The sequence below is a fragment of the Gymnogyps californianus genome, chromosome 3 (assembly GCF_018139145.2).
Source record: "Gymnogyps californianus isolate 813 chromosome 3, ASM1813914v2, whole genome shotgun sequence".
NCBI classification, from domain to species: Eukaryota; Metazoa; Chordata; class Aves; order Accipitriformes; family Cathartidae; genus Gymnogyps; species Gymnogyps californianus.
The window spans coordinates 13,976,993-14,000,244 of NC_059473.1; the positions used below are offsets into that span (position 1 = coordinate 13,976,993).

Consider the following 23,252-nt stretch of genomic DNA (forward strand, 5'->3'; position numbering starts at 1 on the left):
CATCAGACTGCACTCTCTGCTTTTTTTTTTTTTTTTTTTTCCTTTCGTTGAAGCATTATACTTGCTGAAGGGATTTTAGTTACTCTCGCAGCCCTGAGTGCAACACAGCTTTGCACTGTGGAGCTCTTTCTTTTTTAATTGTTCTTAATAAGGACAGATGCAACAGAGAGCACAGAGACTACTCAGGGATATGCTCATTTGGTCAATGTGACTTATGCTTTTCAAGTGTACGTTAGATGTTAAACAGTAGCATTGGGACACTGAAGGTTTGGGAAGATTTCCCTGCTGTGCCTTTGCATAAGCTACACTGCATGTAATAACATTGTCTCTTCACTGAGCCTTTCATTCAAGAGCCTGAGTATTTGTGAGTTTGGTTTCCCGTACTGAAACCAAACCAGACCTTGGGGGATGACGCTTTGCAGTGGGGTGAGCCATTTTTCTCTGGTCTAAGCAGCAAATAGCTTTTACAAGGATGCCTTTCACTAGTAAATTTTCTATAGAGCAAATGAATGGTGCCCAGATAATAGTGTTTTCAAGATCTGAACTGCAGTTAATGACCCACAGGACATGTTTGTCATTGCAGTTTCCTTGAAAATCCAAGTGTGTTGGATCCAATGTTAGAGTGTGATGGGATTGCTCTGAGCCTTTGTGACATTGTTGTCTCTTTTACAGTGTGAAATACATTTCCTGCTCCCTGCTCATCCTTCATGCTGAGGATGACCCAGTGGTACCATTTCATCTGGGAAAGAAGGTACGTATGTCGCTCTGCAAACTGATCTGGTGGGAGGAACTGGTGTGGATAGAACGACATCCCAGCCAGGCAAAAAGTCAGCAATAGGAAGGTGTATGTAGAAATGCATAGCCTGAAGGGACTACAAATTCTGTGGTGTTGGAGGTGGCAAATCAATAGTGAAGTGGAGCTAGAGCTAGCAAAGCTGGTCAAGCCAGGGCCCATAACCCACCCCTGAGAGGGGTGCTGGTTTGGCAAGGGTAGCTGGTTTGGAGTGACATGTGTCCCTCACCTGCCTCCCGTTGGACTCAGCTTTACAACATTGCTGCGACGTCACAGAGTTTCCGAGACTACAAGGTGCAGTTTGTTCCATTCCACACAGACCTCGGCTACCGGCACAAGTACATCTATAGGAGTCCAGAGCTACCTCGAATACTGCGGTAACAGCCCAGCTAACCAGGGTCTCCTCTGGCTTGGGGGGGTGGGGGTGGGGCTGGGGCTTGGGGCTTTGGGGCACCTGGTGACATGCTCCCAGGAGCAAGAGAGATGTGTAACAGGTGCCTGTATCGGGCAGCTCTTCTGAAAACCCCTTTGGTCTCCAGAGTGGGTGAGATACTGGGGCTGGCTTAGCACAAAGTCAGAGCTCTCCACCTCCCTGCAAAGCAGGCTTTGGGAGGGGGAGCCACAGAAAGCTGGGAGCACTTCTCTCTGGCTCATCTCTGCTGTGAGCTGGATGCTCTGGAGGAGTTGTTTGCAGAGCAGCTACTTCTGCTTGCCTCTTCTAGTGGGAGCCACTGATGGGTGAGAGCAAAGCTCAGTGGTATTCCCTGTAGCTGCAAGTGCTTGAGCCCTAGTATTTGCCAGGGGAATGGGAAGACCTGCAGGCTGCAGCATGCACCAGTGTAGGAGAGCTGAGTGTCACTGCTTTGTCATTTCCTTTCCTAGGGAATTCCTGGGAAAATCTGAACATGAGCATCATCACTGAAGACTGGCTGCTTGGCAGCACAGAGATTTTCCTTTCTTTCCTTCTTCTCTCTCCTTTTCCTCCCTGCTCCCTGTGGGTCAGTCTGCCATTCTTCCATCCCTGGCACTAGAGGAGGTCGGGGATTCCCACTCCGGTCCTGATGTGTACCCTTGGCAACTCCAGCTCCCGGCATCAGTGTCTGTGATGGTAGAAGAAAGAAGTTGTTGGCTTCTTTTTTGACATGGATGGAGGGGTGATAACAGCCCAGGAGCCAGTACTGAACCGTGAAAAATGTAAGCACAACAAAGCCTGGCCAATCCAGCGTGGTACCGCTAAGGACAGACATTCCTAGGACACGTGTGTCATGACCAAGGGTGTTTCTTTCACTTTTAAACACTGCTGCTGGTTTTGGATCATGTAGAGACTCATTTATAGGCAAATGGCTTTTGCCGTGTCTCCATACCACAGTTGTCTTGCTTGAGTTTGAGGTGTTCTCTTTCTAGGAAATACATGTTTTGCCTTTCCTTTTTGCTAAGTGGCTGTAATTACAAATACACCGAAGATCCAGGTGGTGAGAGAGATTTTTATTTAGCTCTTCAGTCACAATGTGTTGCAAGTGTTGGGCTAATTGCACACATTTGGAAACAAAATGAAAGATTTTTTTTTTTGTTCTTCCTTTTCAAACATCTATTTAATGGAAAAGGTTAGTGCCCTTTTATCTTTTCTGTACCCTTTTCCTTCTGAACATAATTTCTGCTCTCATCCCTGCTATCCTTTGTGGAGCTCCTCCCCTTCTTCACATGCACTTCCTATTAGGACTGAAGTGATTTAAGTAGATAAATTGCAAACTTGGGAGTTTAAGCTGGAAAGTATGAGATTACTTTTTTTGCTTGATCTCCCCCTTCCATGAATAATGTAGGCCCAGGATCTGGGAATGGATGTCTTCCATTCTCCCTGTACACACCCAGACAGGCATGTGCTTCCTTTGGGTGGGAAGGGCAGGGTTTTTTCCTCAACTACCTTTTAACTCCTTAGGTCAGGTATTCCTGTTCCTGGTGGCTACACTGTTCCTCTGTATTTAAAAGCAGGCAATGGTATGCAGTTCTTGATGCAAAAATAAGTCTGGGGTGTCCCTCCCCATCTCTCCCTCCACCTCCCTTCTGTGCTCTGGGCATCCCATGCACTTCCGGTAGCACTTCTCAGCCCATCTCACAGCCATGGTCGGAGCACATTGTCCAGGAGGCAGAAGTGGAAATGAGCCTCTCCCACGGGGAGAGGTTCTGGGGATGTCCTTGCCCTGCTTGAGGCTAGAACAGGGGCTGTTTTATGCCACTGATGAGCTCTGCACTGAGATGGGAGAGGGTCATATGCTGACTCTGTGGTGTCTGGCTGGGGACCTGGCCCTGCCCCTCGTCAGTCTATATAGACAATACCAGGTGCTGTAGGTTTAGTCACTAGTGCTCAGAGTGAATTGTGCTACCTGAAGGGTCTGTTCAGGGGTGTACAGCGTAGTATAAACTGCTCAGCATGCATCCAAGTAATATCTGCAGGCTCATACTAGTTGCAAAGCAGACAGTAGCTTGTTGTACTGAGATTCTTCTGCCATAGCGTGGTTGTCCCTGAGGTTTCTGACCCATGATACTCTTAAGCTAACTGTGCCACTTAAATTATGTTTGACGCACTTGTATTTGTTGCACGGACAGAAGAGAAACACTTACTTCGCTCTGGAGAGTGACGTGCACATTCCAGCTAATGCTGCTGCCAGCAGGCTGGCTGGCTGCCTTCCTCCCGTGTGACAGAGCTGAGGGTCCAGCACGTGAACTGCTGGTGTTGGTGATCCCAACACCACCATTCCTGTTAGTAGGCCAGTGATATGCTTGGAAATTTAAACTGAAATGTTTATCTAAAAGTGGTGTAGTTTTAATAAAGGCATTGACTGCTGATCACTTCAACTTCACCCGTTTTACTTGGCAGTTTTTGGGACTTTTTCCCCAGTTTGGCAGGTCAGCTGGGTGTGTGGCAGGGCTGCAGTAGGTTTGTGCATGGGAGATGAGCTCACAGGTAGGACTGGGCAAGTCTTTGTGGCTGCTGCCAGCTCTGGGTAAGCAGCTCTCCTGCAGCCCAGTGGGTCTGTGCCTGTAGTCCGGCTGCAGCAGAGGCTCTGCTTCCCCACTGGGGATGGGGGAAATGGGAGCTGCCTGTGGGATTTCTAGCATGGGAGCCATGTGTGCCATTTGCAGGGGAAACCCAATACTAACACCCACCCCAGTGCGTATGGTCAACATGCCAGGGCTGCAGGTAAATGGCTTTGGCCCTAGCTAGCCCAGTGCAGCCTCTGGGATCACCTTCCCTCCTGTACACCCCATGCACTGGCAAGACTGACCTTTCTGCAATGGGCATGTTGCCCCCAGGACAGTGCCAGGACCCCAGCACCATGCCAGCTGCAGGGGACCACATCCCATGAAGGCACAGCTGGGGAAGGCCAGCATGGCTTCAGGTGTCATGGCCTGAACTTGGTGTGGAGTAGTCACAAGTCAGCCTGAAGTCAAACCAGCAGGTTTTCTGGTTGTTTTAATAAGTTGGTATCACACAGGGGAGTACTGGTGCACTACACAGCACTATGGGTATTAAACACTGACCCCAGCACTGGGAGGGACACATGGAGCAGCATGACCCAGCTGTGGAGGGACACAGGAGATGTGATACACATTCACCCCCTGGGTAGCACCCAGCATACAGCTGTGCCTGGAGAGCCAAGAGCCTGCTTGGGGCCTGTGGGCCCAGCAGGGTCAGCCACCCAGCTGGCAGTGGCAGGTACAACCCTCTCTATGCAGACACAGAGGCTAAAAATCCCTGGAGTGGCTTGGTTACTGGGCTTTTAGTTAACAAAGAGGAGTGGGAGGAGGCTACGGCAAGCTCTGTGGCAAGGAAGTCGCTGATCCCAGGCCCTCTCTCCTCCTTGTGGTACGTAAGCATTTGACATTGGTGCCTGCACTGGGGCCAGCTGCTTTAACAGCAAGCCTCACCTTCTCTAGGCATTACTGGGGAAGGAGGGGCAGACAGTAGCCCCTCCCTCCCCTAGCTTTGATGCTGGCAGACCCACTGGAGGAGGATGCAAGACATGCTCTGTGTTGCCTAAACCTGCTTGTGGGGCAGGGTCAAGGAGGCCAGGCCAGGCTGCATGCAGGGGGAGAGGGGAGGATTTAGTTGGAAAGCCCTTGTTAAGCATGGAGCACAGCTGTGGAAGACTTATCTGTGGTCATCTCACTAAAAGCACTATGCAGTACATGCAGGCTGGATACATGGGTACAAACACAGGGTCCTTTCTCCTCTCCCCCAGCTCCTGTTCTTCAGTCAGGGCTATTCCTCAGAGCATCCTTCTACCCCCTGAGGGAAAGGCCTTGTTTCTGCAGAGCCGAGCCCATCTAACTGGCAGTGAAATACAGGTGAGGCCTCCTGGGCTGGGAGCCCATCCCTCCTTCCTTCCCTCTGTGCTTGCATCAATCCCGGGGGAGGTTGGGGGGGGGATTTTTGTGGCAGATGGCTCCACACCCCAGATCTCCCGGGCGTACTCCATGATGGTCCTGTCACTGGAGAACTTGCCCGAGCATGCAATGTTCCTGATGACTTTCTTAGTCCACTCCCGGGGGTCCTGGGAAGAGGAGAGGCAACGTCAGCAGTCAGTCCCTCACCCAGCTCTGTCCCAGCTCGCAGCCTTGCAGGGCACCGGCTATGCACACTTGGCTGGTTTAAATGCTGTGGTGTGGGGCTGCTGAAGCAGCAAAACTTGCCTCACCGTGCCCCACGCCCACACAATATGGTGTCTGTAAGAAAGGCTCCACAGGAGCACACTCATCCCAGCTCCCCACTGCACTGCCATGGCCAAGGACCTTGTCCCTTCCCCTTGGTAGTGGGCAGCTCTTACCATGAACAGCTGGTCCACTTGGCCTTGGCATTTAATGTAGGCCTCATAGTCGGCAAACACCTTAAACCTGAAACCCAAAGCAGAGCAAGGCTAGGGTTTGCATGCTGTAGGACAGGGCAGCAGAGACATCTTCCTGCAGATAGGCAGGGCTTAGCCCCTGCGCAGGGGGACCCAGGCCAGCCAGGAAGGAGGCCTGGGCAGGCTGAGAGCAGCCCACCAAAGAGGATGCTTGCCAGGACTCACCTGTCGTGGTACATGAGCATGTTCACAACATCCCTGAAGCAACTGGGGTCTCGAGGGGAGAAAAAACCACTGCTGATCTGGTCGATAGCCTGTCGCAGCTCTGGCAGGCGCTCGTAGTACTCCCGTGCATTATACCTGTGCCCAGCAGAGACAGGCTGTAGGGACTGATGCTCTCCCCTAGGGCCCAGCACCTGGAGAGCAGGACCTGATGTGTCTGGGGCAGGGAGGGCAGGCAAGGATGTCATATGGCTCCTGAGTGAGGGGCCTTGTTCCTGGGGCTGTGTCCATCAGAGCACCCTGCTAGTGGCTCCGAGACCAGTTGCAGTGCCTGAAACACTTTGTGCCCAGGTTCACATCCTGTTCACAGCCACTGTGCTCTGGGCGAGCATCCTTGATGGACCATCAACTGACCAGCCCAGGGTGGAGGCTGCCTCCAGCCCCCTGCTTTTTCCGGCTCCAGAGCTGCCCAGGGAGGAGGGTGTCCCTCCTATAGATCATGGCTCTCCCTGCCAGAGCTGGGACCTGTATCCCAATCTGACAAGCCCTGGCATGCATTGGGCTCTCCCCAGCACCAACCCTTGGCGATCCAGGGCCTCCACGTCCTCCACCCGCATGCCAAAGATGAAGAGGTTTTCTTCGCCTGCCTCCTCAGCCATCTCCACATTGGCCCCATCCATGGTACCAATGGTGAGGGCCCCATTCACCATGAACTTCATGTTGCCAGTACCCGAGGCCTCCGTGCCGGCTGTGGAGATCTGCTGGGAGAGATCTGCTGCCGGGATCACTGCCGGGTGCAAGAGAGGTAGGGGTTAATCCTTGGCACACTGCAGCTCCCCACGACCTGGGCCCAGGACAGCAAAACAACCCTGGGCATCTGCTAGTGGCCCCGCTGACCTCAACCTCAGCCCAAACAGTGTGGCTCTGGGGCCAGAGCCGCAACCCCATGCAGATGCTGTCACTCCTGCATGAAGATCGCTTCCTGCCCTGTGTGGAGCCCTCAGGCCCTTCCTAAGGGAGAGCCAGATGACCTGCTATGACAGCCTCTCAGGCCAGCCAGTTTCTGGGCTTAGCTGGAACATGCCCAGCTCCTGACATGTGCTTACACAAGACCAGACGTACCCTTCTCGGCCAAAGATACCCGGTAGTTCTCCAGGAAGATGACCTTGAGCCTGTCTCCCACATAGGGATCGTTGTTGATGACCTCACCGATGGACGTGATGAGTTTGATGATCATCTTGGCCATGTGGTAGCCAGGGGCCGCCTGAAGAAGAGCAGCCCAGAAATGGTGAAGGCTTTTAAGGAAGGGAGAGCATGAGAGGTGCCAGTGCAGGTCCTCACCATGGGGAGAATCTGGGCCTCACCTCTGCTGTTCACATGGATCAGCAAAAACACCCTACTGGGAGGAGAAGTCCTGAGCCACAGGGAAAGAGTGATGGGGCCTTGTTCAGTCCAATTAGTCCATGAAGGTGTTTCCTGAAGAGCCCGCCAACAGATACATGCTGGCTAACCTACAGCGGGCCCGGCAAAGCCACAGAAAGGGGACAGCACCTTCCCCACATCCCCACTGAGCCATACATGCACCAAGTCTGGAACACAGATTACCTTTCCTCCAATCATAATAGTCCTGGGCACAAAGGATGTGGATGGATCGCTTCTGATGCCTGAAAGAGCAGGGCATAACACAACTGAAGTGAAGATAAAACTGGACAGAGTCTATTGTGTGCATCAGAGGCGGGCTGGGATCCCAGCCCATGTTACGTGGACCCAGCAAACTTGCAGGACCCTGAAGCCCAACCAGACCTCTGCCAGAGCTGTGCTGGGCGAAAATGGGCTGCAAAGTCCTTGGAGGACTACTCAAGCCAGCACGATGCAGAACTCCAATGACTTTGCCTCCCTTCTGGAATGGGCAGGGGCCCGAAGCGTACACTGGGGAGTGGGGTTTTAACTTGCACCAGGTCAGTCCTAACACCTGCAGTACAGGTGTGGGGGTTACCTGGGCCCTGGGACCCAGCTGGGCTGGAGACGTGAGCTGTGAGCTTTTCCTCAGAGCTCTGTACGACCCTTCAGACACTGTCTTCCCTCCTGGAGAGAAATCCTTCACGACAGGAGGGCAGAGCTAGGCTCAGGAGTCTTTGGCCACCAGCTGGCATACTTCTACACGGGAACCCTGGCAGTGAGAGGCTGGGGGAGACATCCCTTGCCTACCAGCCCAGGCAGGACTTACGGTTGTAGAGGGTGATAGCATGCAGGCAGTTCAGCAGTTGCCGCTTGTACTCATGGATTCGCTTGACCTGAACATCGAACATGGATGAAGGGTTGATCTTGACCTTGTACTGCTCCTCCAAATAGGCTGCAAACTTCAGCTTGTTCTCCTGGCAAGAAAATCTGATGAGGAGCAGGCATGGGTTCCCAGGCCTTGTGTCAGAAGTGACACATACGTTCACTGCTGGTACGTTTCTCGGAGCATGGTGCCTTTAGCATTCTTCCCCCCACCCCACCTCCAGTGCACATTACCTGTTTGACTTTTGCCACATCCCTGATAAAAGTCTCATTATTGATGAAATCCAGTAGCTTCTTCAGCTGGCTCAGATCTGTGATAAAGCCTTCCCCGATTTTCTAAAAGAACAAACCAAGAGAGGGATGTCCCACCCGTGAGACACCTCACCCAGTCCACAACTGCACTTCCCCAACAGAGATGCCACAGTCCTGTTGGGAATTGGAAGAGGCACTCTGGCCAGGAAAAGGGGCATAGTTTCTAATGGCACTTCTCTGTGTCATCAGGGAGCCCAAAGGTACAAGGGAAACAGGGCATTTGCAAAAACCCTAACAAGTCCCTCTCTCTTAAGGAGCTTTAGAGTGCGCACATGTGTGCACATGTACCAGGGCCTCCTGGCAGCTGGAGAAACTGATGGGAAGGACATAAAGATACATTTAATTGCAGGACGTTATTCAGCTATGGCATGTCGCAGGGTGAAGCAAAAACCTGTGCTAAAGGGCCTGGTAAAGAAAGGAGACAGAACTGGGGCTGGAGCTCCAAGGGAGCTCCTTTGTGCCTGTGAAGCTGAATGCTTTTGTGGACATCCATTTCACACACCATGGTGCTGCCTGACAGGTTGTGTGTAGCCACTGTGAGGGCAAGGAACCAGATCCAAATTTCTGCAACTTTTTTGGCCAACTCTTCATCACCGACTTTAAAGCCCAGCCAATCTCACACCTACATGTGCAACAGGCGTGCTCCTCCCAGGCTGTCCTCACTCACACCTGCCAGGCATTAGCCTCAGGTCTGATCAGACCACACAAAGAGGAGATCAGAAGCAAATCGATCACGCTTAGCCCCTCACTTCAGATGCTTGTGACTCACCTCAGCAATAACGTCGGCCAGTCCCGGGTTGCACAGCAGGAGCCAGCGCCTCGGCGTGATCCCGTTTGTCTTGTTCTGAAACTTCTCCGGCTCCAGCTCATAGAAATCCTTGAACCTGGAACACCAGGGAGCTCTGAACCACCCACCACCACCCATAGCTTCAGCTGGGCCCCCACTGTATGTGCTCCTGACTCAGGGCAGTCTCTGCAGATCTCCTTGTAACAAGCGTGAACTCTCTATGCTGCCTCTCACCCCCTTCCTCAGCCGTAATGCCGAGGGTTTCACCAGCTCCAAAGGGAGATGAGTTAGACCTTGCACACACACAAATGAGACAGTCTCCCCAGCCTGCCATGCCCAGCAGGGCAACCAAAGCAGACCTTGACACCTGATTGCTCCAGCTAGCCCCCCCAGGCTTGCAGGCAAAGCCCAGTGAGTGGAGAGGGTGCATGCCTTGGGTGTCCCCCAACTCACACTGAGTTCTTCACAATGTCCGAGTGGATGCGGGCCACGCCATTGACCGCATGGGAGCCAATCACACACAGGTTTGCCATGTTAATACGTTTGCAGTCTCCTTCCTCGATCACCGACATCCTCCGGAGACGGTCAATGTCCCCTGGGTAGAGAGCTGCCACCCGCTGCAGGCAGGCAGGCAGAAAGAGGGACATTAGTGACCCAGCCATAGGACCTAGGAACATTCCCATCCTAAAGGCAGCCAGATCAAGACCCCCAGAGTTCCCACAGCCTGTGACCAGCCTAGTCCCTTACGTCCAGATGCATTTGGTTGAGGGCGTAAATGATCTCTAGGTGACGTGGCAGCAGCTTTTCAAACATGGAGACTGGCCAGCGCTCCAGGGCTTCAGGCAGCACAGTGTGGTTGGTGTAGGCGCAGGTCCGTTTTGTGATTTCCCAGGCCTGCGTTACAGACAGCAGGTTAACGCGCACGTGCCCAGGCCAGGAGGGGAAAGAAAACCCTGTGTGAGGACAGGACAGCTGCTCTTTCCCCTGCAAGGTTTGGCATGGATCTTGCAGCTCTGCTTACCTTGTCCCAATCCACCTTCTCCACATCCACCAGGATCCGCATGAGCTCTGGGATGGACATGGCAGGGTGGGTGTCATTTAGCTGAATAGCCACCTGCAACACAGACTTGCTGGGCTCAGATCTGGCAGTGATAGGACTGTGACAGTGTCCTGCATGCATGGGGTTGGGGTGAGGGTGAGCCCCCAGCCTCTTCTCATGGCACACACCCCAGAAACAGACAGAGCTCCCAGGAACTGAGCTATTCAACCTTTGCAAGTTTTGCTCCAAATTGCAAATTTTTCCCTGGGAAAATAGGCCTGGAGATCACCTGTTTTCCAACCCAAATTGCCACGGTCTTTGTACCCATGCCCCCGCTTGGTCCTGAGCATCCTGCTATCCCTCATGATAGGCAGGTCTGGCTGAAGCGCCCCTGGACCCTCTCTGCCCACAAACTCACCTTGTCTGGGAAGGTTTCAAAGGATGTTCTCACAGGGTCTCGACAGCCAAATTTGGAGGACTTAAAGCGGCGGATGATATCTTGGAGGGTAGCAGCCACCACAAAGTACTCCTGTTTCAGCCGCAGCTCCTTGCCTTCAAAGAACTGCAAGTGGGACCACAGCCATCAGTGCTACAGCTGCCATCCCCAGTTGGCAGCCAAACCCCTGGAGATGCTCCTATCCACTCTGACGGGCTTCCCAACAGGCCTCACAGGTTCAGCACCTCATCAGGGCAAATGTGGATGTTTCTTATACTGCCTCTGATGGGGCAGCAGCTGTAGGGACTGACAAGGGGCTCGGCATCCCAAACAGCTGCCTCCAGAGAGCAACAGAACCTGCCACATCCATGCTACTCCTACAGAGCAAGCACAGCTCCCTCCCTCACTGCAAGACCCTTTGCAGGGTTTTTGGACCAAGGATTTTGGACTCCTGGCAATAGCCAGGAGCCAGTGTCTCTGGACACACCAGCTGCCTCCTATGCACACTACACTTCACGCTGGTCTATTTTAAAACACCAGCAGGAATGAGAGGGTGGGGGTAAAGTGCAAGAGATGAGCTTTTCCAGCACAGGTGCTAATCCATGACTAGATAGTGAGGGCTCTTTCCTTTTGGATCCAGTGCCCAGTGAGTGCGTGGCCTGGGACAGTCCCTGCAGTGAGAAATCCCTTGAACTGGGGATGGAAATGAGTCCCCCCTCATGGTCACCTCTGAAATGACAACTTTTACTTGGGCAAAAGGTAAGCCATGTAAATTGGCAATTGCCTTGAATTTGAAGGAGTAATATGTCTTCCCCTCCTTGCAGCAGGGAACAGAGCAGCTATACAATATGGGCCAGACTCTCAGCTGCCATCAGTCAGCAGAGACCCTCTGGAGCCAGCAGAGCTGTGTCTGTTCACTGAGAATTATGGGGTCAACCTATTGTATTAAAAATCCTCAAACCAGAACAATAAACATCAGGTGGCCATGACCTTCCAGTGCTTGCAAACAAGGTGATACAACTACAGGAAGGATGATCCCGAGCAGCAGGGAAGAGAGGCAAGAGAGTCACTCACGTTGTCATTTGGGTACAGGACTCTGGATATGTTTTCTGCCAGGTTTCTGTCCAACACCGCCTCGATATAGTCACCCACGTTGACTGCAGCAAGAGAGAAATACACACAGCACTGCAGCAGCTGTAGAGATTCAGGCAGGTCCCTGACACTGTGTTTTTCCCTCTTCTCTTGTAGAGAGATTTGTAACAGGAACATTCAGGCTGGTATTAACGAAATATGAATGGGAATGTACATGTGTGAAAGGCACCAGAGAGACAGGAGGAGATGGGATAAGAGAAAGGCATATCTCCATGCAGTTTCTCAAGACACACACATCAGGAAGGACAGACAGAACCTGAAGACAGATAGCAGCCAGAGAAGGCAAAAAAAGGAGGCGAGTGACCAGCCATCTTGCTTAAGGACTAAGGAGAAATGGGGCAGGGCAAAGAAGCACAAAGACTGCAATCACACTCGACTCCTAAAGGGTACAAAAGGCTCATCCGAAACCCAGCTCGCAGCTGCCAGTCAAGAATTGAGGAGACATTATGAGGACTCAAGACCCATCACCCCTTGTCCCACTCAAGTTCTTCTGGCAGGGCTGCTTGGACACACACATCTCTGCGCTTGCTAGTATGGAAGAATAAATCAGTCTAGTCTAAAACCTTCCCCTTCTGTAACAGCCTCGCACTGACATTTGGTATGTTAGTTGCCCTGTATCTGCTCTTCAGCACTACGATTAGAGCCTGAAAAATGCACTAGAGAGGTCACATGTAGACTCAAAGCAAACCAACAGTAAGGTGGGCTGTGCTGCTCTCTTCCTTCAGCACTAAGGGATAATGCTGCACAGAAATGACCCTCCATGGCAAGTGTGGCTTTGCAGTGTGGGTGATGTGGGGAACACAGTGGCAGGTGATCTATCACTTGGGGAAGGCACAGAGCAGGTTTTGAGAGCATGATAAGCGTGATGTGGGTGGAAGGAGGACAGAGGGGTGTCCTGGTGCATGAGGGCCCTGGAAGGGGTTGGAGGTAGTGTGATCCATGGATGCGCACACAGCGCTGTGCTTTGGAGGTAGCCAGGAGATGAGGATAAAGCAGGCCAGATGGGGAGTGCTGTGCCAGGTGCTATGTGCACAGGAACAACCATGTCCCAGCCTGGCCAGAAGAGAGGCAGCGGAGGGATAGCACTTACACTCTTGGAGGTTGAAGTCATTGGGCGCTTTTGCAGACCACAGCCTCATGGTGTTTACAGTGTTGTTCTTGTATCCTGGCACTGGCGTGTCATAAGGCATAGCAAGGACAACCTGCAAAAGGACAGTATTCCCCTCTGATTAGCAGGACAGTGGCCTCAGAGAAGGTGGGAAAGTGGCTGAAACCTCTGCAGGAAGAATCCAGAGGACACAGACAACTCCTGGCTGTGGTAAGAATCTCACCTCACTAAAACACACCTGCTGAGCTTCACAGACTTCCCTGCTATCATGGGCACTTCCAGCACCCACTGGCAAAGCATTAACAGGAGAAGCAGAGCTGTTTGGAGCTTTACTGACAAACTGGAGTTACAAGCCCATCAATGGAATGTAAAAGAGAGTTGCAAGCAACCTGCTGACCTTCCTATACCAACTGGCGTATCTATTAGTTATTCACCAGAGCACTGCAAGCATCCTCAGCTGGCCACTGCGATTCTGTCTGTGCTGGGGTAGGGCCAGGGCAGCTGGGACCTTTGTGTTTCCATCTGGGATAAACTCCACAGCCTGAATCCTGCCCATTAACCTTCTGCAACCTGCCAGGACCAAACCCTACCACCGCAGCACCATTCCCAGAGCAATTCACCCAATGTTCAAGGTTTGTTGAACCTGGCTGGGTAAATCCACTGAGATCTCCAGCACCTGAACTGAACATGAGTGCAAAACTATTAGTGCAGTCTATGGATGATGCTTAAGCATCAGGATGCTGCACACATGGCTACAGGGAGTAACACTGGGTCTCCCAGCTCAGATTACACTAGCCAGGCAAGGCATGGGTGTGCTTCCAAGCTTGTGTGCTCCAGCTCACTGCTGTGCCAACATCTGCATGCCTCCAGACCTGCTGAGCAGCAAGGCAAGGCACCCCGACCTCAGCCTGGAACAAAGAGGCTGAGGGCTTACACCAGCAGAGCTGAATGGTGCTTGCAGAGCAAGGCACTGGTCCTGCAGCACGGAGCCTGGGCCGCCTCTCTGACACTGGCAAAAGGAGCCAGCATCCTCCTGAACAAGTCAGTGTGTACTGGCATGACAGCCCGGCAGCCAGAAGCTGTCCCCAAGCAAAGATGTGAGAGGCAGCAGAGAACTGAAGGAGCTGTGCTCACAGGGCTGGGAAAACCCACGCAGATCAGCATGTTGGCCCTGAACAGCCTCTTCATGCTGGCATCAGCAACACCTCCCCTCTGGGGAGAATCAGCAAGAGCTCAGGCACTCAAAGCTGCTATTACCAGCTCCAAACATGGAAGCAGGCAGAAAGCCTGCCCTGCCTGAGCCACGGGACTGGGACACACATCACATGAACTGAGCGATGCTATATTTGGAGACTGCGTCTTTGGCTTTTTTGAGCCTTTCCAACTTGTTCTCTTAATGGCACTATTGGAAAATTCACCTCCTTGTAGGAAGCAGTGTTTCCATTGCACTGCTTGGGATCCCTGAAACCCCGGACTACCACCAGGGTCAGAAGAGGAGCACACTGAAAGGCAATGACACTTGGTCCCCAAGTGGATGTCTGCTTCCCCAGAGAGCTCTGGCACGGTGCCTCCATGCTGTTCACAGGGCTGTGGTGTTGAACCCCTGCACTGTGTGTGTCCTGGGAATGGCCTAGGTCACTGCACAGCCTTCAATAACCAGGGTCCCTGGAAAAGGACCTGGTTTATTTCTCCTCTGAGCGGGCCCAGGCGACTCTGCAACTGAGCTTCAGCTCTTGGAGCTAAAGAGAATGGCTTGGCTTTATGACTGTGCGCTCCTCGGATGGACAGAGCTGGCTCATCAGGCTGAGAGACCCTTGAACATCATGGGAACAAGGCTAGGTCATGTCCCTGAATCCCAGAGAAATTCATAGCCCTTCCTTCCTCCATCCTGGGCAGTTCTTAGACAGGAGAGGCTGAAACATCTTCAATCCTCTTAATAAATCTGTGCCTCTTTAAAGCTTGCCTTCCTCAGCTGTAAGACTGGAATGCATTTACGATGCAGCAGCCTGTGCTCTGAGCAGGCTCATGCTCCTGAAGCACAGCATTACCTCCCCGTAGGAGGCTGAAGAAGCATTTGCTCTCCACAATGCCACAAAACAAGGCCTCCAGGCAGACTGGAGACTTGAAACCATGCCTCCAGCCTCCCCTGACAGCACTCTACCCATCAGGCTGGTCTGGGAAAGAGGAACTTGCTCTGATCACGGGAGTTAAACACCCATGGGATTGCTCCGTGGCCACCCCACGAGATGAATCTCCACCAACAGCAGCAGCGCCAGAACCACCTGCAAAACCACTGGGTTTGAGTGAGCGGTAGCCAGGAGCAGTGTGGAAGGAGCCTAGCACAGCTGCCAAGGATACAGTCCTCCTCCGACATAAATCCATGCAAGGCTGTGGGGCTTCACCCTGGAGATCAGTAGAGAAGGAGGCCCGAACTGATCTGAAGTTACAGCTGTGACTGAATATCATCCCTCTTTTTCCTCAAATCTTGCTGCAGCCGTAGCCAACAAAGTCACCTTCGTAATTGCAAGGGTAGCACAGTTTTGCCAGACTGGGAGAGAAGCAAAGTCTGACCACCTCAGGCAGCCCGGGGACAGACTCTCCCCCTCCATGCTACCCTGGCCCGTCTTCCCCCAGCCCAGCACCGAGGGAGATGTTGGTACCTGGGTGTCAATCCACTTCACACCTTCAGGGGTGTGATCCACACGGCCATAGAAGTGCACGGGGAGCATGTACTCTGGGCGAGCTTTCTCCCAGGGATTGCCGTAGCGTAGCCAGTCATCGGCCTCCTCCACCTGCAAGAGGCAAACGGGGTTCAAGTGATGGCTTGTGTCTCCAAGTGAAGGCTAAACTAGACTCTCTGAAGGGAGGCCAGTTTAAAAGCAAAGCTTTAGTAAGCTGGCTTTAAAAATGGATAGGCAGAGGCCTCTAGAGGACAGCTGGGCTTTCTGAAACATGGATGACTACATCCCAGCTGGTATAAATAAATCAGCCTCTATGGGCTTTGCAGAGCTGTAGAGGTTTAAACCATCCAAACAGCACAGACCACTGCACTCAGTCTGTCTCAAGGCCTTTACATCCAGTTCGACCGTGATAGTGGGATACATGGGATGTGGTTCCCTGGAAGCCCATCGGTGCTGTTCCTGGCCACAAACCACCCCCTGTAACCCAGGTCTTGCTAACTGCTCTGCCCTCTGCCAGAGAGGATTTCTCCTCTCTGCTCATAACAGCACCAATGGGAGTGAAGTGAATTCAGCAGAGCCACCAAGGCTGATGTGCACCAGAAACCAGAGGGGCTGAGGCACCTGAAGAGATGCTCTGTGCCTGCAGGCATTTCTCTGCCAGGCAGGAGGCAGGTCTGAGCCACAACCCGGTGTCACCAGCACCCCTGTTCTTTTTTAAGTAACATTAATCCAATTACAGTGGATGCTTTTTTCCCTGTTTTCACCATTTATAGGGCCTAGCATTGCAGCTTCTTTGTGGGGAAGGACGAAAAAACAGCCCTCAAACCTCTCACCCTCCCTGACTTATGGAGAGCTATTTTAAGGGGAAAAAAGGTCCTTTATGCTCAGAAGCAAGGCAAGTCTCCTAATGGAAACCATTTCCAGACATACACTATGGAAAACAGCCAGCTGGGGCAGTTTTTTAGCCTATTTTCACTTGCAAAATATTATCATCATTAATGCTACAGGAGAGTCCCTGTTTAAGCCCCCGCTGCCAGTCTCCCAGGGAACCTGCAGGAGCAGCAGCACCCCAGGCACTCGCACGTGTTCCATCATGTTCAAATTCATGCTCCACCAGACACCTTCATGAGGTGTTTAGCCACCTCTCCATCCTTAGTCTGACTCCTTGCCCACTCACTGCCAAGCTGGATGGGACTCTCGGGTTGTTGCAGCTGTGCCGTGGAGCCCCAGGCAGGGAGACCTCTGGTCCCAGCCATGCCCTGTGGGCTCAGCTCCAACACCATTTTGCCAGGTTGGTGACTGGCGTGGATGAGCTTGCACATGTTCCTGGGTGAGTGCCTGCCACACACACACCCCCCACTGCCCTCATCACTTCTCTTTGCTCAGGCAGCCAGAGCCCTAGGGTCAGCACAAGTGGTAGGAATTGACAGCCCATTTGGTACCAGGTGATGGGCTCAAATGCCCAGTTTATGAGCAGCTCAAGGCACTGCAGTGCCGTTTGTGTGGCCAGGCCTTGTCCACAGGCAGAGGTGGCCACCGCAGCATGAAACAGAAGGAGAAAGGGTGACTTGAGTTTGCCAATGTACCTGCCAGCCATCGACAATCTTCTGATTGAAGATACCGAACTCATAGCGGATGCCGTAACCGTACGCTGCCAGCCCCAGCGTGGCCATGGAGTCCAGGAAGCAAGCTGGAAGAGCAGAGCATGGTCACGCTGCAAGGAACCTCACCCCTCGTTCGCTGCACCTGCTACAGCATGCTGTGCACGAGGGTGAGGAGCTGCCACAACCAGTGCTGCTGGAAACATTTATTACTCAGAGGAAATCCGCGTGCAGAAGGGACAGAAGGGGACAGCCTGCAGCAGGACCCCATGGACGTCCTGCCGAGCCACCACAAACACCCCAAAGTTGTTGGTGACAAGGACAGGTCACCAAAAACACATATCCAGCCTTCTCGCAGTGAGAGCTTTTCTAAACTTGCCCGAGGTGCCCACGCCTTGCTCTAAGCCTGCCTGCCCGGTAAAGCAGGGCTTCTGACCCCGACTTGCTGCTCCACCAGCTACTTCGCTATTATTGCTTTCAAAGCAAATCCTTCCAGCCCTCAGTCTGTGGCAGCTCTGGTAAAGATCAGCCCTGGCATTTCATCCGCATTGGGGAGTTCTCATCTCCAGCAGTCCCGTGGGACAGGCAGACTAAAATAGCAGCCAACAATCTGCCTGCGTGAGAGCTGCTTGGGTGCCTCTGAAAAGTGAGAGATTTCACAGGGAGGTGAGGAGAAAGGCTCCAGACAGCCTCTTTCAGCCACAGCCCCGCCTGCTGTGCTGCAGACTACACAACTACATCTCTTGGATGCTCTCACTGGGGAGGGGGCTTGTTTCTGGCCAGCCAGGAGCAGGCAGGGGGGTACCACGCTGCTGAAGGGCTGCAGGGCAGATGTGGGCTGAGGTCTGCATGCTGTCCCACTGTGGTGCCAAGGGCGAGGCCGTGACAGCTTCCAGCCAGGCCACCCTCGGTCCCCATGCACTTTACGCAAGGAAGGTGCTCCCATCTCCCTGTATTACCTGCCAGGCGGCCCAGGCCTCCGTTTCCCAGCCCAGCATCTTCTTCAATTTCTTCCAGCTCCTCCAAGTCCAAACCCAGCTATTGGGGAAAAAGCCACAGCAGAACATGTCACCACCTGAAGCCCACGCCCTGGGGCTGCTCTCCGAGGAGGACAAACACAGATCCCAAAACAACCCACACCATGGGAAATTAAACCCATGGGGGTCTCTGCATACACCCACCCTCCCCTCCCCACAAAGCATCTCACCAGCCTCTGGTCCCTGGGCAGCCCAATTAATTGGAAAACAATTTAGCCCATCATCAAACATCGTTTTCCCATGAACTAGGTTTCCTTAGAGACCTCAAACAAAACACTTGTCTCCTGGCAGCCCCTCACAACAGGGGGCCCTTCCCCCGAACTCGCTGTTGGAGACAGGATGGCCAACAGCCAAGTCAGCGCACAAGGGACCGCCGAGTCCTGCCCGGGTACACACGCCGCCCCTCTGCTTGTGCCTGCCCAGTCCTTGAGGAAGGGCATGACCACGCTGGCAGCTGGTTACTGCAGCGTTCGCCGTTACGCTCTGTGCCTTCCTGCATCCTGCCCAGCCTGCTGCCGAGCTCCTTGGCTGGAGTCCATGGCTGGAAGTGGTTGTCTCCTTTGCTGCATCTCTTGGGCCATTTGTTCTTTGGCCCGGGGGCTGCTGCTGGATGAAGGCTAAGCGTGCTAGCAGCAAGGACTCTGCAAGAGTCAAGAGACACTGCCTCTCAGAGGGCAGCAGTATCTCACCTTGGTGCCAGGGGGGACAGTGGGGAGTCAGGCTGACACCATGGCTGCTCCCCGAACCACTCTCCCAGTGCTTCAGCGGTCTGCAACCACAAGCCGGGAAAGCATCATGCACAGTGTGACGGGGTCACAAAAACCAAGGCAAATTCTCTCAGTGATAGAGCCATGCTGGATACAAGACCTCCCATCCCAGCTGGCCACTGGCCATGACAAGCTCCACATGTCGGAGGCTACAGCGAGGGAAGCCTCCGCTCGCATGTCGGGCCAAATCAGCACGTGGAAAATGCCTTGCAAAGGGACTTGAGGATCCTCCCTGAAAAAAACCAGCCTGCCCTCTGAGGCACAATAGCTCAGATAGGAAATGTGTCGGGTCCCTCCCTGGAAATCCATTCTCATCCCTTGGCAGGGAAAGTGCTCGCCAGGACGTTTTATCAGCAATTGTAGCACCTCATTTTGAGAGACAGTGACAGAACCCAACTTCTGCTAGAAAGTGTAACACGGATCAATCCGGTGGGGCGGGAGGGGGGGGGGGGGCAGGAAATAAAGTTTTGGGTGAGAAAGCCCAAAAACTCATACTCTGTCAAAAAGGCTACCATCCTGCTGCAGAGGTGGCTGCAAGCCTAAGTAACCATGGCCTTGCATTTGTGATTGCCTTGGTGGTACTCAGCTGTGTTTTTTCCAGTTTGAACTCATCCAATGACATTTTAATTCAAGCAAACGATTTCTCCCCTTTCTTCCTTCCCAGTGATTCACTTTTATCTGGCAGTGCTGCTGTGGTGCCTTGTGTACCTGCATGTGTGAACTGTAATTTGGTGTTTTGGTGCTTCAGTTTCCCCTTCTGGCCCAGCCTCCCCCATTAGACTGTATCATCTCCCGTGATGAGCCATCATCTCTCCTGGTAATGGAAAGCTATTTGCAGCCTGGGACCCCCTAGTCTTTTGGAATACTGGGTGTTGCTTTCTGGATACTCTTCTGGATTTTCCCAGCCACTACAGGAAAATGGTGGTTTGAGAAAACCATACTCCAACTCTCAAGGAACCCCAAGGTCCGCCCATGGTCTTCTGTAAGGGATGAAAAACACTAACAGAGAGCCAAGCCTCACTTCATTTAGTCAAAATAACACATTCTTAGGAGGAAGCCCTGAGAAATAAAGACACCCAGCCCTCTGTGTGGAAAAGTTTGGCCAGTTCCTCAGGGGGACCCTGGTACCCCCAAGACTTCACCTGGTAAATGGCTTCATCGCAAGCGTTCTGCAGGCCCAGGTTCACCATGGTGTTCTGCAGAGTGCGGCCCATGTAGAACTCCAGGGACAGGTAGTAAATGCGCTGGGGAGGCAAAGCAAGATGCTTACACACAGCACAGCACTTTGCTTTCACCAAAGTTGTTTAAAATTAAAAGCAGACCCAAGTGCTTTCAAGAGGAGGGACGTCTTCCCAAACCAGCTCTTGGCGCCTGCTCCTGAACACCATGCACCACAGTTTGTTTGTCAGAATGATCTTGTGCGAGATGCTAGCCAACCCTCCACCATGTGTCTCCCTGCCAACAGCCTTCTATAGAAAAACCTCGTTGCCTGTTAAGTGTTTCCCTATTTAACTTAGGGCAAGAATTATCTAGGATGCTGAATGGGATATTTATACACCATCAAGCTCAGCTGAGGTGATGCTTACGCTGGGCTTTTAAAGTTCTCCCAGGCTGAGCTGAAGCTGATCCAGAGCCTGCTGAAAGCTGGAGCGAGCCCCCTGCCCCACACACACCAGCCGGGCTCAGGGCCAGGCCCCTTCCTGCTAGCGATTTTCCAGTGATCCTATCGCACAGGTCCTCCTGTTCTCCCCACGTCAAGTTTCACACACACGTTTCACTCTGTTGAACAAATAAACTGTCCCACGGGTGGCAGGGTTCCCAGCACAACTGTGCAAGACAGGCTGCTCTGTGGTGACCTTCCAAGTTTCAGAGGAGCTGTGCCTGTGCCACAAACGCTAATGAAAGCCTGTTTGTAGGATGAAAAGCAGGCTGTGCAAACTTTTGCCCTTACTTAGATTTATCGCTATAGATATTTTTATAAATAAACAGGAATTTTTAACAGAGCAATAGCCTGACTTTAAAGCATGCTTCCCCTTGAATCTCTTTCCTTCGTAGCTGGGATCTTTCCCCACTAAGCAGCAGGATTACCCGCTCTGCCACCTCTGCTGGAAGTCTGAAAGGGTCCACCTGTTCCTTGGGGCTCACTGGAAAGACTGAAAACATCGCACAGTTGCATAAATACTCTGCTCCTTTCAGTCTCCTGCAGGGACATGTTTCTAGTGAAAATCTAAGCACAGAGGACAGTAAGCAAACCCACTCCAAGCTCCTCTTAGCCTGTATGGGATCTGTACAATCCCTTCTGTTAGCGCACCAATACGGATCAGAGTGCATTTGTGTGAGTAAGGATAAAAGGGAGAGCTCCACGCACCGGCATAACTCCCAGTGCATATGCAGCTGTACCGGCGTGAAAGTGCAGTTGTTTCTTGTGTCAAGGCAATATTCATAACCCCAAGAAAAGAGCTGACTCGGAGAGGCAGCTGCCTGCACACTGGGAAGGTATGTGCCTTTTCTAGTACACAGCTGCCCTCTGGGGCTCTCCAGTTAAGTGCTGGATCAGGTCTTAATTCAAAAGGATTAAGGCTGAATAACGTCCTGCAGCCCCAAACATCTCCAGCATTGCCATCCTGACTTGACAAGTGGGGAGGAGAGGAGGGAGCAGGCCAAGTCCCCTGGGAACCACCAGCTCCCCGGGGTTTGATGACCTGGGAGAGCTTGTCTGGTTTGCATGAGGCAAGAAACTCCTCTCCAGCCTCAAAGCCGAGCTGCCTGCAGGCTCTGCAGGAGCAAAGCCAGGACACGGCTGTGCTGAGGCATGTGCTGAGATGTGGAGGTGACGATGCCCACAGTGGACACCACCGTGGTGGTGCAAGCGTAGGACATGGCTGCGGTGAAGCATGCAGAGGAGCTGGCAGCAGCAAGGTCCATGTGAGGACACGCTCACGGGGGGTTCACAGGGGACATGGCTGCAACAAGGTGCAGGGGCTCACAGTCGTGGGGATGCCTGAGGGGGGACATGGCTGCAGCAAGGCTCATTAGGACAGGGCTGCAAAGAAGCTTGTGGGGACACAGCCATGGTGAACTGCATGAGGGACATGGATGTGGTGAAGCCCATGGGGACACAGCCATGGCAAGATGTGTGCAAGGGACATGGCTGGGGCAAGGCACACAGGGACACAGCCACAGTGAGGTGTGCGCAAGGGACATGGCCATGGCGATGCCCATAGGGACACGGCCACGGTGAGGTGCGTGAGGGCCACGGCCATGGCAAGGTGCACGCAAGGTACATGGCCATGGCGATGCCCATGGGGACACAGCCACAGCAGGGTGCATGCGAGGGATACGGCTGTGGCGATGCCCACGGGAAAGAAGCCACGGTGAGGTGCACGAGGGACACGGCCATGGCAAGGGGCCATGGCTGTGGTGATGCGCAAGGGGACGTGGCCACGGCGAGATGCACGCGAGGGACATGACCGTGGGAATGCCCACGGGCCACGTCCGCAGTGACACCCGTCGGGGGGACACGCAGACACCCGCGGGGCCGACGAGGAAGGCGCAGCCGCGACGCTCCCGTCCCCATCCCCATCCCCGCCCCCCTGCAGCCCGGCTTCCCTCCGCGGCGGGGCCGGCCGGGGCTCACCTTGGGGTCCCGCTCGTAGTAGTGCTGCTGGGTGCGGATCCAGCGCCCCACCAAGTGGTCGCGCACCGTGTGGGCCAGCGCGAAGTAGTAGTCGCGGGGGGTGGCGACGTTGCGGTCCTTGACGAGGGTGAAGTGGAGGTGGCGGTTGAAGCTCTTCCGCACCTCCGCCACGTCCCCCAGCCCCGCGATCCCCCGCACGCTGATCTGCTTCCGCCGGTCCCCGTCGCTCAGCGGCGCCGCCATCCCCCCGCCGCCGCCGCCCGACCGGCTCCGCCGCTGGCTCTGGCTCTGGCTCTGGCGCAGCCGGGGCAGGGGCCGCCGCGCCTGCGCCTCCGCCGCCCGCGACGAGGCGGGGCCCCGCACGGCTGGCGCCCGGCCCGGCCCACGGTGAGGGGAGCGGCCGCCCGCCCTCGTCCGGCCCCGCAGCGCCGGGGCTGGCGGCGACATGGAGGGGGGGGCCGGGGCTGCCGCCACCCTGCCGCCCGCCCCTGGCCCGGGACCGGGGTGGCAGCGGCGGGGGCGGGCTGATGGGGACGGGGATAGTGCGTGGGGC

At 53.8% G+C, this 23,252-nt stretch overlaps 2 protein-coding genes across 5 annotated transcripts in view; one reads left to right on the forward strand and one right to left on the reverse strand.

The window, feature by feature from the left end:
* Positions 1-2,280, forward strand: part of ABHD12 (abhydrolase domain containing 12, lysophospholipase) — a 47,459-nt gene extending 45,179 nt beyond the window's left edge. Inside the window, exons 11-13 of the mRNA XM_050895234.1 lie at positions 673-751; positions 1,043-1,170; positions 1,676-2,280. Coding sequence (XP_050751191.1) covers positions 673-751; positions 1,043-1,170; positions 1,676-1,715 — 247 coding nt within the window. The 3' untranslated portion in view covers positions 1,716-2,280. The remainder of the gene's footprint in view (positions 1-672; positions 752-1,042; positions 1,171-1,675) is intronic.
* On the reverse strand, positions 347-22,942 carry PYGB (glycogen phosphorylase B). 4 transcript variants are annotated; one of them, XM_050895231.1, is made up of 21 exons: positions 22,700-22,942; positions 20,205-20,306; positions 18,218-18,296; positions 17,244-17,347; positions 15,637-15,768; positions 12,959-13,070; positions 11,791-11,873; positions 10,699-10,842; positions 10,263-10,355; positions 9,989-10,135; positions 9,695-9,858; positions 9,224-9,338; positions 8,377-8,478; positions 8,087-8,234; positions 7,465-7,523; positions 6,982-7,123; positions 6,439-6,646; positions 5,863-5,997; positions 5,620-5,686; positions 5,223-5,346; positions 347-387 (listed from the first exon to the last, which is right to left on the reverse strand). In XM_050895231.1, the coding sequence occupies exons 1-21, from the start codon at positions 22,940-22,942 to the stop codon at positions 347-349; spliced, it is 2,544 nt and encodes an 847-aa protein (XP_050751188.1). The 4 variants fall into 4 exon arrangements, with proteins under 4 accessions (XP_050751188.1, XP_050751189.1, XP_050751187.1 ...); XM_050895232.1 differs by lacking the exon at positions 20,205-20,306; XM_050895230.1 differs by lacking the exon at positions 347-387 and having other exon boundaries at positions 2,264-5,346.
* Between the last annotated feature and the right edge of the window lie 310 nt (positions 22,943-23,252).